Source organism: Apis florea, unplaced genomic scaffold, assembly GCF_048593485.1.
Source record: "Apis florea isolate Af1SG1 unplaced genomic scaffold, ASM4859348v1 contig_3036_pilon, whole genome shotgun sequence".
Lineage (NCBI taxonomy): Eukaryota > Metazoa > Arthropoda > Insecta > Hymenoptera > Apidae > Apis > Apis florea.
Window position 1 is genome coordinate 1,498,503 of NW_028256694.1, and position 15,442 is coordinate 1,513,944.

General features: G+C 36.5%; 1 protein-coding gene across 2 annotated transcripts in view; it reads right to left on the minus strand.

Moving 5' to 3' along the window:
- tgo (Aryl hydrocarbon receptor nuclear translocator homolog tgo) overlaps window positions 1-15,442 on the minus strand; it is a 37,864-nt gene that overhangs the window by 21,869 nt on the left and 553 nt on the right. For both annotated transcript variants that reach the window (XM_086908105.1, XM_086908104.1), the window contains exon 2: window positions 15,026-15,080. In XM_086908105.1, coding sequence (XP_086764231.1) covers window positions 15,026-15,080 — 55 coding nt within the window. The remainder of the gene's footprint in view (window positions 1-15,025; window positions 15,081-15,442) is intronic.

Consider the following 15,442-nt stretch of genomic DNA (forward strand, 5'->3'; position numbering starts at 1 on the left):
GGAGAGACGTGTTCAATGCTTGGGGGAGGGGGGATCGTTCGAACCAGACGGGTTGGACGGATATATGTTCCATAGATCGTTGAAACAGATACTACGTGCTCCACGTAGAATCTTATCGAAGGAATCTTAATTGACAAAAAGCCCCTTGTTGCTAATCCAAGAATCCGTTAGCGACACGAGGTTACGATATATTAGCGGCTAATCCGGGCAAAAAGAGAAAAGTGGTATCGATAGGTCATCAGCCTCCTCTTAACGAAGCAAGAATAAGAACAACAACTTACCCTACAATTTTATCTATCAATACCATTTTATATTTTACATACATTTTTCACCTGGTAGGAAAAAAAAACCTGAAAATCCATTCTTCTCAAGTTACGATCATCCATTTGAAATCCTTCGTAAAAATGCGTACAACGCATTTCGTTGTAGAAAGGAAGGTTGGAAAAAAGAAGAATGATCGAAATAATCGGTGGAAAAAACAGGAGGAGGAGGAGGAGGAGGAGGAGGCGTCACGTGATACGGAGGGCTCTGTTCAGGTTACAGTGGCGCCTTTTTGCATTTTTCCAGCCCGACACGACGTGGTCACGACTTTGACCCCCTTGCCCCTCTCTCCCCTCCTCCTCCCCCCTTTTTCTCTTCGCGATCGTCCTCGTACATTTACGTTCCTCCATTCCTCCACGTGTCCACGTGTGCTACATCCATTCTAGACTCCTTCTTCCTGTACGCTCAGGGAGGCCGTTGCGCCACCACTTTGGACACACAGTTGAATCTCCCTCCTGCACAGAGGCACGCGAAGAACACGGTCGCCTTACCTTTCGGCTATTCGCTTTTACCCTTTCTTCCTTGTCAAATAGAATTTGATAGAACGCATAAGAGGAATAGATTCTATAAAAATTGCAAAAAAGAGGCGTCGTTTTGCAAACGAGCAATAAAATTCGTGACGCAAAGAAAAATACGATCCTACCGTTCGAATCGATTAGCCTCGACCAGAACCCATTTGATTGCTCGACTGGTAATCCATCCAAGGTACAATGGACAACGTTAACAGAGAGAGAGAGAGAGGAAAAAAGAGGAGACGACACGTACAGAGGCTGGTGGAGGGAAGAAGAGGGCGAGGAGAGCGGGTGGAAGAAATGTCGAGCGACGGTGACCAAGAATCTAACACCTATCCGATAGATAGAGTTTTTTCATTAGGGGAACGGCGATCGAACGGCGGCGAGTGTTCGCATATTAAAAGGAGAGAGGAAAGCTATTGGCGGGCCCGTGGAATGGGCCCGGGAGGCGGTCCATCGTTCTCCGACTCTGGGACTCTTATCCGCTCTCCGCCGACCTTATTGGTCACCGCCTCCCCGATCGTATTCCTGCACCGACCCTCTTCTTGCACGCCGCTTCTTGCGCCGAGTTTTCCGCCACGTATCTACTTTGAGACTTTGGTTGCCTCGATTCGACCACGTTGGGAGGTTCAACCCTGGGAGTCTACAGTGAATCCAAGCGATGATCTTGGATATATTGGATACCGAGTTGTTGGATTTTTAATTATAAATTGGTCGGTTTAAGAACGATCTTGGAATACTTTGGATTTGGATTGGTTCGAAGGCGATATTTCATATTTTATTCAACACTTTATGTATCTTTTCGTTCCAAAGAGATAAGGATATTTGTTGAATATTAAATATTGTTTCGTGGGATATTTTAATAATAAAGTAAGATGCGTTCTTGGTTCATCGACATTCACCGTCTATTATTTTTACTTTTATCGTTACATTTCCCTTCCAATTTCATTCCATGCTTAGAAAATTTCTATCGCCACGACTGCCAAACTCGAACGAAAATGTAGTTCGATCCCCGATCACGATCTAATTTCAGATAAAAAGATGTAACCATTCGACGTAAAGAACTTAAGAATCTGAATGAAGCTATATTTGAAAAGAATCAAACGTGAGTAAGATCGTCAGCGGTCTCACAATTCGAGTTGCTTTGACGTTTATTGGAAAAAAAAATTGATGATAGAAAGAAAATATCGATGCTCGTAGCAGCGAAAGTGATTACAACGATTTTCGATATTCAGATATAATCTATTATTATGATATAACATAAGATGTCTCTACCCCTTTATTTAATTTCTTAACCCTGCAAGATTTTTCATCCTCTCGATCCTCCAATTACTTATTGAACGTTAACACCTTCCTTCGATCCAAACAAAATAAAATATCGCAATAACCGACGACGACGTCTCCGCTCGGAAATTCCACTCCCCGAACATATCCTTCGCATTCGATCCCACGAAAAACCGCCTCCTCGATACCTGTTGCTCTCGCTCCCCCTCCCGATCCACAACAGCAAAAACCCTCACCCTTCGAATTCAATGAACCGATCCTCTCGCGCCTCTTTTCGCCTCGTTCCCAACAAAAAACGAGCGATTGGCTCGCTGCCAATCTTTTTCTTTCTCCTCTTCTTTTTCTTTACGCGATAAAACGGCCCGGCAAAAATAGAGCAATTTATCTCGATCGTTTCGGTTCGTTAATTGCGAAACAGTTCGAGGAACGAGATTACAAATGGAGAAAAAGAAGAAGAGAGAGAGAGAGAGAGAGAGAGAAAGGAGAAGAGAAAAATCGAGGAAGGGATGGATTTTCGTCGCTTATCAAGGATCGATAATCGATTGTAATCGAAGATAACGAAACGAAAGGGGATGACCGTTTCACGGTAGAACGAAAAGAGGAGGAGGAGGAGCCGTGACTCTCACGGCTGAGGAAATCCTTATTGTCGTTTCGGGGTTCGCCTCGAGCGGAAAGTCACGCGACCAAAACGCGAAAAGGAAGAGGAAATAAGAGAGGGAGATCCGGTTAATTGCCGGCGTAACTGTTTGTTACTACCCCTCTGTTCACGCACCGTGTAACTCCGCGCTCGATCGACTCTGACTCCTCTCCCCCCCCCCGTAATCATTTTTCTCCCTCCTTCTTTCAACGTTATTACACGCTCGTTTAAGAACGATTACGCCACTTTCGAGAGCGTTTTAGCTCAGACACGTTTCGCGAGTTGGAAAACTTTTCTTGCTGTTTTAATCGGCGGACGATTTCCCGATTTTTTTTTACCTTTAATCCGCGTTGGTTAAATAGATCGTGTTTTAACAAACCTTTGTGAAACGTAGCTTTAAGAATAATAGATTCGAGTATCGGCTCTTTTATTTTTCCAAGTGTATACAATGAAAAGAAGGAGAATGGCGGCCAATTCAATTAAATCGGGTTAACATTAAAATCGAATATTTCTTTGCATTCTCCATTTTGAATTTCCTTACTTTTTAATTCGAATGAAAAAAAAAGAAAAGAAAAGAAAAGAAAGAATTTGGAACGATTACGAGCGAAAAAAACCCCAACGAAGGAGGGAAGGAAAGAGGAGACACGGGAAAAAGTTTCGTTATCGGCGGATTCCTCTTGAATAACCGCGCAGGAAACACAAGCTGGGCGAATGACAGCGACGAGGTGTCCGCCTAATGCCAGCTTAACGTGGTACGCGTCGACCAAACAAAACCCGGCGGCGCTCGCGGAATTCGTCACGTAGAGGAGATTTGCGGCCGTTTGTGAATTCATGAGGCCGATTACCAGATCATTATGTTACATAACGAAGAATTTTTCACCTCGACCACCCGTTTTTCGGAATACGCGGGGACGCAATTCCCGTCGTGTTGAATAAGAAACGAAAGATTATGAAGAATTTTATACATATATATTGCGAACAGAGTTGTACGCACAGTTTTGATGAATTCTTTAAATTTTAATTAAAATCGATAAAATTTAATAATGAATAGAAAATTGACAAGGTTGTAAATTGATCGGGTATCATAAACTTGTCTCGTTTTTACAATTACCCGTTGATGGCTCTCCATAAAGGAATTGACGAGTCGTTTTGAAAAAATATAAACGAGCCAATTGCAGTAAATTCTTTTATTCCTCTCGTACGTAGAAAGGAGAGTAAATTACTTAAACGTGGGAAATAACGAGCAGGTTCTGTTCTGTTCGAGTTTAATTTAAAATAATTTTAAACTATTTTCAATAATCTGTCAATTATTCTTTCCAAAATTACAATCATTCGCGTATCATCGAATTACAAACATCGCATAAAAAGGACGGATCTGCATAAAATTAATTTTTTCAATCGATTTGCACGATCGAGATATTATTCTCTTCTCTTTTAGTTTTTCGTTTCGAAATAAATTCGTGCAACTGCGGGGAGGAGTCGTTGAACCGGATGGACAAGACGACGAGGAAAGTGTGTTTCGAGATTGAAGCGGTCGTGCTTACTTATTATTTTCGTTCATAATTAAGCGCTTATTAGTAACGCTCGCTAAACGCAGCGTGTAATGCATATTTATGTCATACACCGTGTATCGACACGCACCTTCACACGAGGCCCCCGTTCAGCAAAATCAACGCATTAGAAACGTTAATGATTGTCCGTGTTCAATGCTCGTTAATTGAAATACCAAACAGCGACTTCTCCTTAACCATCGATCGAAGGAAATTTCATTTTAATGGTTTAATCCAACGACTATCATTCCCGTCTCAACGGATTCAATTTGCTTTACATTTATTGGCACTTTCAATTAAAAGTGAAGATTGATTCGTGAAAATATTACTATATATCCATTTTATATAGCTATATTTATACACAATTCTTTCCTCCTCCTTTTTTTTTTTTTTTTTTTTTATCTCTAATAATTATGGGCTGTATAATTGAAAGGTTGGTTGGTCGGGGAGGGGAAATATTATGCTGTAGTTGTATGTGTACGATTTAAAAAAAAAAGAGAGAAAGAAAAATGTGCGAATACATTGACGAAAATCTCTCATCTTTCCATAAACTGAACTCTTCGATTCTTAAATAAGAATTTGATTACGAAATGACTCAGTTAACGGATTGAAACGCTCATTAAAACTTAGCTCAAAGAAGAGAATATGATATGTGGAAAATCAATAAAAAAAAAAAAAGAGAAAAAGAAAAAGAGAAACGGATACGAATACATTGACGAAAATCTCTCATTTTTCCATAAACTCTTCGATTCCGTGTCTAAATAAGAATCTGACTGAGAGATGACCCAATTAACGGATTAAAACGCTCATTAACGTAGCCCAAAGAAGAGAAGAGAAGAGAAGAGAATTAATATCACGCAGAAAATCAATAAAAAAAAAAAAAGGAAAAAAAGAAAAAGAGGAAAAGGAGAAACGAATCACGATCCGTGGAAATCGAAATGGTTGTTGCTATAGCTTCACCAGGACAACGATCATCCCGTAAAAACCAACCAGATCTCGACTGTTACGTCGCGTTGTCAAGACTGCGAAAAGATTTGTTTTTGTGGCACAGGAAGGAACAACCTTAAAGGGGTTCGCACACGACCAATAATATTCTCGATAATATTCTTATTATAAGAGAAATATTATTCATAATTAAAGACTGAAGATATTTGTATGCATAATATGTGAAAAAAAAAAAAAAAATACGTAAATCACGTAGTATTTGCATAATGCGGGTAATTTTATTACGTAGATTTATCTACCAAGTATTGGAATATTAATATATCCGTGGAAAATCTTCTAGAAACAAATGCAAAAGTTGGAAAAGAAGAAAAATATCGGTTGTTATTTATTTTCGTAGCGACTTAGAGCGATTATTCTATTTCTGTCCAATTATTGAAAGACAGAATAAATACGTTTGTTTGCATACAAATCTTACTGGTCTACTGATAACACGCCAGACTTTCCCTTATCTCATTTTTAACAACCGTGTTGCTTTACAAACACGATTCCTTCTTTCACAACAACATCATCTCTTCCAGCATTAATAACGTTACATCGTATTCCTGTCTTCCTTTTCTTTTTTTATCGATTTATAAAATATAACGTTTTACAAATAGCAGAGATAAGACTGTTTAGACTAAAACGTTAAAGTTTGCGTGCATACGAAAATTTCTTTTCTCGTCACGAAGAAACTCCATCTTTTTCGATAAATTTTACGACGTTTAAGAAAACAAATATAATTTTACAATATCTCCATATCTTGTTTCGATCTCGTTCGATAATTACGTGGACGACATTATCGATCGTGTGCGAGCCCCTTAAGAATGTTCAGGAGCAGAGTTGACAAGAATAGGAGGAAGGAAAAAGAGGTGGAGAGGAAGGTTGAGGAGGAGGAGGAAGAAGAAGAAGAAGAAGTCGATCGAGCGTGACTCGTTCGGATTCGACGAAAGTGAGAATAAACCGGCGAGGATAATGGGAAGAGGACGAGGGAAAAAGCGCGTAGAGGATTGCGGAGGCGGCGGTGGAAACGGGGAAAAAACATCCTTCGACGAATGTATCACCGGGAATAACCGGTGATACCCTCCCGATAGATCGAGTTTTTACGCTGCAGCTCGCCTCCTATCCGTTCTTTCCACGAAAGAAGAGGAATTTTATCTTACCATCCTCTCATCGTGGGATCATATATAACTTATAATTTTTTATTTTTTGTTCCTCGAAGTTTTGAAGAAGTTTGGATTAAGGAATTGAATATTGAACAAGGATCTGGAACAGATTTTCGTTTCGCGGAAAAGTTGTTCAAGATAGTTGAAAAATCGAAGTTTTGGATCAAGAATTAAAATCTTTTTCCAAATAGTAAAACGTGTGATGTAATTCAATTTCTTTTTTATCGATCGAACGAGTTTATACCATGTTTTTCTTCAAAGAATAAATTAACCTTTTTTCCCCAATTTTTAACACACTTTCTAATTCTTTAGAAAGAAGTTTCGTTTCTTATTATAGAATTGAACGAAAACTAAAAAAAAAAAAAAAGGAAAGAGAAGAATTCGTAGAAACGAACACACGCAAGATATAGTGTCGATTGAAAAACAGTCACGCAATAAACGTTATAACTTCGTGTCGGTATCGGGGCCGAAGTATGAGGAAGTCGTACGCACAATCGTTTTTTCAATCCTTTTGTATACATATATAATGAAGTCCAACGATGGTTACGCAAGACATTGTACAATAATGAAGCAATTTACTTCCGTCAAAACGTGACATTATTTATAAATTCGTCTTGTCAACGTGTTTTGGATTTCACTGGAAAAAGTTGCCGATCTTTTAATAACAACTTGCACACCAGCCACACGTTCTAATGAATTGGAACAATTTGAGCATGGTGGACGAATCGGAATGAAAATCCTATTTCTTTTTTCCTTATTTGAAAATAAGGCAAGGTATCGAGAAGATCACGATAAATCTCGAAAATGTGCTTGTGAAAAATCTGTTCACAACGAATTTATTTTTTTACTCTCTTGGAAAATTCGGAAAGAGGCTTGAAAACGATTAGATCAAAAAGAGAGAAATATCGTTGTAAATATCACCAATTTCGGGAAGGGAAAATTAATTCCTTTCTTGAAACCACAAACGATATGCTCAACTCAATTTTCTCTGAATCCAGTCTAAGAAGAAATTATAAACAACATTTCAAATCAATTAATCTTCGCCCAAAGTTCAATCAACCTTTCCTAGATCCTCGAGTACCATAATTTTCCGGATAATATACTCAAATAACACGTATATATTATTCTCAATCTAACTCTAATTATCTCTTCTAAGTGAGTTAGTAGAAGAAAAAAAGCAAAAGAAAAGTGAATAAATAAACAACAAAATGGAAAGATGAATAAAATAAAAATAATAAAACGTCGAAAAAGAAGGTGAAATATATATATATAGCAGTAACATTGTACGCTTTGGAAACCCGCTATCAGGCCCATGATATCCGCGTTTCCGTTCACGTGGTAGCGGTAAAGCGGTTTTACGATGGTCCACGTTGTTTTTACGCGGGTTTCACCGATAATCCGGCTATCTCGATTCAAAGACAGCATAACCACTGCCGTTTCCGACCAATCGTCGTGCTGGGTCGCGAAAATTATTGCCGATACGGTGGGATTGTTTTGTGTCATTGATAACGCGATACGTGATAAATTTCATGGAGAACTCGACATGCTATTTCGACGATCGTCGCCTATCAAAGTTCACCTCACTAATTTCAATTAAAACTACTACTTTTCCCTCACCTTGCCTTCTCTTATTCTCCCCTCGTTGCTCTTTTTTCCCTTTTTCTTTCCTCCCCGATTTTAAAATTTATCTTATAGGGATAAATTTAGAGTAAGTTTCACTCGAAAGATCGATTTTAAAGATAGATCCTGGTTCCGGAGCAAGATTTGAATCGAACTTGAGGAGAGTTCGAAGATTTTGACGATGAAATTAATAGATATGGTTAAGTTTTACGTAACATAAAATAAATATATTTTCTTTTAAATATTTTTCAATATTTGACATCCCATTGTTTATTGATTGATATGGTTTGCTAAAATTTTAAAGTCTTCAAAAAATGATAATCTATTTATTAGATTTATCGTAATTAAAATTCTTCCTTGATATGTTTAATTCTACGAGACTTTTTGCTAGAATATTCTCTATCACAAAATTCAAAGCTACATCACTATCGATACGATACAAATTGAATTCATCATCAATATTTTCACAATTTTCCAAATTTCTAATTAATTCGATCAAAGAAGTAAAAATTTTTCCTCTTACCGCCTCATTTTCATTCTTAAAACCCTCGTCAAATCAACGTGCACGTTCGATTCAAATCATCTTCCAAAAGAGAAATCAAAACCGAGAAACTCGATCTAATTTTACCGTCAATTTCAATTTTAACAAGGATAGAAAATTCGTGAAAATTTTCCAATTCCAATGCAAAGATTCGAAAGACGAAAACAACGAAACTGACGAAAAATAAAAAATATTATTTGTTCCAGATATATTTGATTCGAATCATCCGCAACGTGGAATCTATCCCGCTTTTTTAAACATCGTGTACACCTCGCAAAAATTTGTTTTCCACAATTCAAACGATTCTTCCTGCGTTTAATTTTTCGATTGGAAATCCACGGATCGCGATAATCCTTGGATCGAAATCGATAATGGATCCGAGACAGAGAAGAAATTGGCAAACGGTTGCCGCGCACAAGTTTCCCCCCGCGGGCTATTGATTTAAGGGAATGGCGAATCCATGACCGCTAACACACGCTCGCCTCTCTCAATTTCAATAAGCAATCGCGAGAACAACGGTCACGACTCCGACTCGAAACTAGACCGAACAACACGACGCGGCCTAGCCTCGAATTCTTTTGCTCTTTCCCTTATTTTTTACTACCTGTTCTCTTCTCTTCCCTCGTTAACAACAGTTATTTATGCAATTTAGAAATACAATTGGACCATTGGTGTTTTTTTTTTTTTTTTTTTAATTCTCTCGCGAAGGAACGAGTTATTAAACGGTGGAATAATTCTATTGGAATTTATGGGAGAAGAGGAATTCGTTGAAACGTGTCTGATCCGATTTGAAAATCTCCTGTCAACACTTTGAACATTTTGTTATTAATTTCCCGTCGAAAATTCGTTGTCGATTTTAAGTTTAGAATCTGAGGGAAAATTTTAATAAGAGTTGAGAGAATTTGAGAAGATATTGGAAAAAATTTGGAAGAATTGTAAAAAATTATTCTTCTCGGGGGATCGAATATATAAAAAAAAATGTTAAAGATCGAAGAATTTTAAGAGACGAGTCATGAATTGGAACAGATAAGTGGAAGTGATTCATGTGACTCTTGTGATACAACGAAGCCTTCTTTGTTTGAAATATGTATGATGAAGCTCTTTCTTTTAAAAAAAAAAAAATAAAAGCCGCGGTGTTTTTGATCTTTTTCGACAGCATCTTTCAAATCATAAGGAAGACTACATCAACGTAATTATAAGCATATAGGTCAAGAATTCACTTGTGCCATCTTCTTGCGCTAATTATAACTATTCCGTATCGATTACTCCGAACCTTTCCTTTCCGAAACTGCGGTTCCTTCTTCGGGAACACACTTTTCCACAAAATTTTTACGCTTTCACACCGAAATCAAATAATTTTCAAATACTACTATACCAACTCCAACTTTCGTTCACAAGAACAAAACACTCCAAAATGGAATAATGCAAATCTTCAACACGTTGCTCCAATTTCTACTATTTACAACGGTTCAAAAAATTAACAACTTTCCAAATTTGTTCCTACTCCAAGGGAAAAGAATCCTTCTCCATTATAACACGCTCTCTTAAAATTTCCAATTTCCAATTTATATTCCATCCAATAAACTACGATCTAAAATCTTTCCTCCAAAAAAAAAAAAAAAAAGAATCACATCTCTGCACACGACCTTCTCGTCTCTTCGCCACGAAAGAATCACAAACATAAAAGACGCTAATAAAAAAGAAGATTAAAAAAAAAAAAAAAAAAAAGAAGACAATACGCGATTTACCTCCGTCTTTTGGACTGCTGCGCGTCTGCTGCATGGGTCTGCTGCATGTGATGGGGCGATAAGTTGGTCCCGTAAGTGAGCAGCTGATTTCCGGCGGTTGGGCAGGCCGGTGGGGGCGGCGGGGGTGGCAGTTGGTAGCCGACGGACGTGGCCGAGGGTATGTAATGCGAGGGGCCCGCTCCCGGGCCCAAACCCACTCCATACCCGCCGCTACCCGTCCCACCCCCGTACATACCGCTACCACCCGGATACTCTATTTTGCCGGCCTTTTTGCCACTTTGATCGAACGGGGAAAATTCGTTTTAAGCAGTTTCCTACAGTTGTCACGTGGCCTGCATTCAAGCGTCCATCTTGGTGGCCACGATTCGTTACTGTTCTTTGTAATAATTGTTGTTATAGGAGGGTGTGGAAATTTCAATTAGAGAGATTAAGTTGGTCGCTTGTTTTGTGTTGGGGTTCGAGATTTGCTTCGGTTGAAATGAAGTTTTTTGGAGGGAGGGGTTAAAGTCTGGTTTCTTATCAGTGTTTACGATTATTGGGTGGAACGAGGATGGAAGAGAGGATGGTAGAAATTAAATTATTCATAATTCCATAAGATCAGTTCATCATCCTGTTGCTAATCTTAAGAGGAGATTCTACGTGGTCGGTTTAAAATAAACTTTCCTCCATTCCTCAGGGTTATCGCGGAATCTCGAACCTCGAAGATGGCTCGTAGATTGCACAGGAAGTGTCCTCGGGGATTACCTGGATCTCCTTGGTTCTACCATTTTTCTACCGATACGAGTTCAACATCGACTTCTTTCGTCGACTTTCTTCGACGAATCTCACGCTTCTTGCACATTTCTCTTCTGCGTTAACTTTTCATTAATTTTATTCCACCAGTTTTGAATACGATAACTAAATAATATCGGGTTGGAAGATCGTAATAGGATTGCAGGATCAAGTTATCGTGTCATCTGGTTCCCGAAGATCTATGTTCAAAAGATCTCTGATACTTTATACCCTGTTCACAACGGCTTTTGCCAAGATGTTCCAGCCTTGTTATTCGTAGATATCTTCCTAGGGAATTTTCCCTCCAGAGATCCAACAGGTATTTATGGATGGCGCGCGAAGGAATTGACTACGACTCATTCACCTTTGTTCCAATCACGCTAACATGAAAACATCGAGTTTCTTTTATCTCAAATCAATTTTCAAATAAAAGTTTCGAGTTTTTCTAAAGTTTGGTCAATGCTTATCTTCTGTCCAGAATTTCCTTTTTTCCTCGATAACTTTTAATTATATATTAATTTGTGTCGATCAAATAATCTGAATTTCCACTCCCTCGTGATAAATGTTTCTCAACAATAAATAATTTTCTGTAAAAATTCTCGTCCACTGTTGTATTTTATTCGGAAGATTTCAATTTTAATCGAAGCTTAACTTCCAGCGTGATTACGATCAAATCGTGATCGATGATTCGACGGAGCATTGATCGATATCGTTTTGGAAATCGCGCACACACCATGGAACATTTTCATCGACCAGCCCGAGCCATTACTCCGCGAATGAATGCAGACAGAATTTCGTTTCGAAGATTCTCGTTCCTGGCTCCATCAGATCATCGATCGATTTCCTGTAAATCGAGCAATTCGAAGCGAAAATCGAACGGAAGCCAAAATTTGCGCCTGATTTCTCGCAAGAACTCTTCTTCCTTCAAACAATCGTCTCGATCTTCTTCGCTTTCTCGCGTGTATCTCGCACAAGATACGAATCCAAGTCTTGCATCAACTCCATCGGATCTTTCCATTCAAATCTTCCACAAAAATTCCCTCACATTTCCAATACCGATTCGTCCAACGTCCTCCAAACTTCTTCCAAACTAAAATCCTAAATCTCTCCTCAAATCGTTCCTCGATCGATCCTATCCACCAACGAGAAACTTCACTTCGTCACACTTTTTCACGACCGATAAAATTTCCATCCATGCCCGAATATTAATTATGGATGCTCGAAATCGTGGAATAAGAACGAGATCAACGAGTTTTCAGGCGGAGGATACGCCACGGCACGTGCGCGATCGGTGGCGGTGCTCCAGAGAGAGAGAGAGATAGATAGAGAGAGAGGACGGATCGATGGCTTCGATCGCGATCTATGGGATATTTTAGCCACGTGAAACGGGACGAGAGGAACGGCGGAACGTACGCGGAAACACGTTTCGTAGACGGACGGACGGATGGGTCGACGACTAGTCACCACCCACAACTCGCCAGTGACTGATTCCACCATAGCCGCATAATGTGCCGCTGTGCTATACCCCGGTAAGGACTATCACTTCTCCCACCAGAGAGCCACGGAACACAGCCACTGTGTAAAGCATGACTTTTAACCGGGATGCATTCGTCCTCGTTCAGCGCGTTACACGCTCGCGAGGAGGGCGAACAGGATCGGGATTGCTCGTGACCTGGTCCCAAGGATCGACAACCAAAGGAGGAGGTCCGTTCGAATAGTTCTCCAACGTGTGCAGGAATTTTTTTTTCTCTAAGAGATTCTCGAATCTCGGTTATTTTTCTTTATTATTTGGAAGATCTGTAGTTGTAATCGATCGTCGACTCGATTTTTGGGAGGAGGGGGAGGGGGGTTTGTTTTTGGATCGTGAAATTCTTGTGATTGTTTCTTTAAATTTTTTTCCTTCTTCTCGAAAGAAGTTTGGAGAGAATAGAATTTTTTATTCTATGTACAATGAAGATTTTAAATGTTAATTAAAGAAATATGATAAATCTTTGTTTCGCGTTGATGGCAAATTTCTGAAGATTTTTCTGCTTTTTGTTGAGCAGAAAACTTCTTTGACGTTTGTGATTCTTTAAATTGTTCTTATGAGAGAACGTTAAAATTTTTATTACGTTCTTCGTTCTTTCTTGAAAGATTTAGGATTTTTGAGCAGATTTCTATAGAATTTATCGGAATCTAAGTAAGTTTTTAACAAATCAGGCATATGTACAATCTTTTAATTTAAGATTTCTTATTAAATTTTCATATAAACTTTTGTTCGATTCTTAAATCTCATTAAGATGTTTTCTTTGATACAAAAAAAAAGTTTCTTTTATATCAACTTATTACATTAAATATTATTATAATATCTCATATTAAATTTTGATGAATATTGATATCGAATTTATTTAAAAAAAAAAAAAAATAGTATCATAAAATTTAATTGAAAAAGCATTGCTTTTATTAATAAATAAAAATTTAATTTCCTTCTCCAATTCGAAAGAAACGATAACAACATCTTAATCGAAAATTTACTTTGTCTATTGTGTTACCTATTAGACAGATGAAACGACTTATTAGATTAAAATGAGACAAACTAATGAGAGCCATCGAAGGAAGTAAGTTATTACATCGAATCGTTGGTGTAGTTATCGTTTCAAATAATGTATATTTTATGTAATAGATATTTATATAATATGTGTATTATTCTTTATACGTGATTTAAGCAGTATTATATTTTTATTTTCTTTATATAATACTTCCTTTTATCAAGAAACATAACAAAATTAATATAAATATAAACAAATCACAATATGAAATTTTTTTTATTAAAAACATCTATCGTTTGTAACGATTTCTTAAGTTCCTTTCGTGCAAAATTATTCTCAAGGATTTTATAATAAATATCGTAAGAAATAAAAATGTTAAATATCTAAGAAATATCAAGAAAAGAAAATTATAAGACTATTAAAATTTTTTAAATTTCTAAAGATTCCAGAAGAAAGAAAGATTAAGATTTTTTATTATAATAATACTTGTTTTAAATAAATATAATATTACTAATACGTTATATTGTAATAATAACTATAATTCTAAATATTATTATTAATAAAATTCTATTTATATTACATCGTATCCCTTTCATCTTTAAACCTTCTTTGCTACATCGATCAAGAACAAGCTTATCTCATAATCGTTTATAGACGTGCAAATTCTATTTCAAGAAGCTATCCACCAAGATATCGTAACAATCGTACAATGTACATTTACAAGGTAAAAGTATGCAACGCTTACGATAACAAAATGTTTCTGACGCGATGTCGCAATCGCTGGTGTAAAGGAATATTAGCGGACATCGACAACTCAGAAGTCACCTACCATTGTTAGACATCGTAATCTGGCTCATTGTCACCACTATAACGTTTCTTGGAATCGTGTTAATCGAGAACTTAAAACTTGTCTCGTTTATAATATGCGATTAGTAAAATATTACGTCATTATATAGATAATAATATCCATAACAAAATTTCACTGCAAAATATTTTTTATTTCTTTTTTTATTTGTCCTTATCTTCTACTATTTGAGTAAAAGAGAGGTAAAAATTTAATATTTTATTAATTGCAAAAAAATAAATTGGATAATATATAAAAATATTTGAAAAATTATTTTAAAAGTTTTTATATAGTTAAATTTAAAAACTTAATGCTATTAAATGAAAAATATAAAAGATAACATGAACTTTTAATGATAAATTTGATTATATTTCTATTTAAAAATGAAAATTTTGAATTAAAATTTAGAAAATTTGATTAATTTAAAAAAAATATAAAAAATAATTTTAATAATCCAATAGTTTAATAACATTTAATTGTTGTAATGATAATAAATAAAAAAACAATAATTTTAAAACTTACCCAACATGTGACATACTTGCACCACGCTTCTGCGTCATCTTGTTCGGGTCACTCCCTGAAAAAATTATAAATAGTAAAGATCAGGTTATAGAATTTAATATTTATAAAAGCTTCTAATAATTCATTATTATCAAACATAATAAATTGAATATAATAAATATGATAATTCCATTGCTATATGAATATATTGAAAACATATTTGTATATTTATTACTAAATATTACTAAACATGTTTGTTATTTTCTTCTTATTTTGATATTCTACCATTAAAATGAATTATAGTTACCATATTCATATAATATCTATAAATTTCAATATTATATTCAACACAAATTAAAAGAATTGTAAAAACTTTCATTTCTTTTTAATTATACTTATTTTTTTTACATCAAAACTGTACATGTAGCTCTATACATA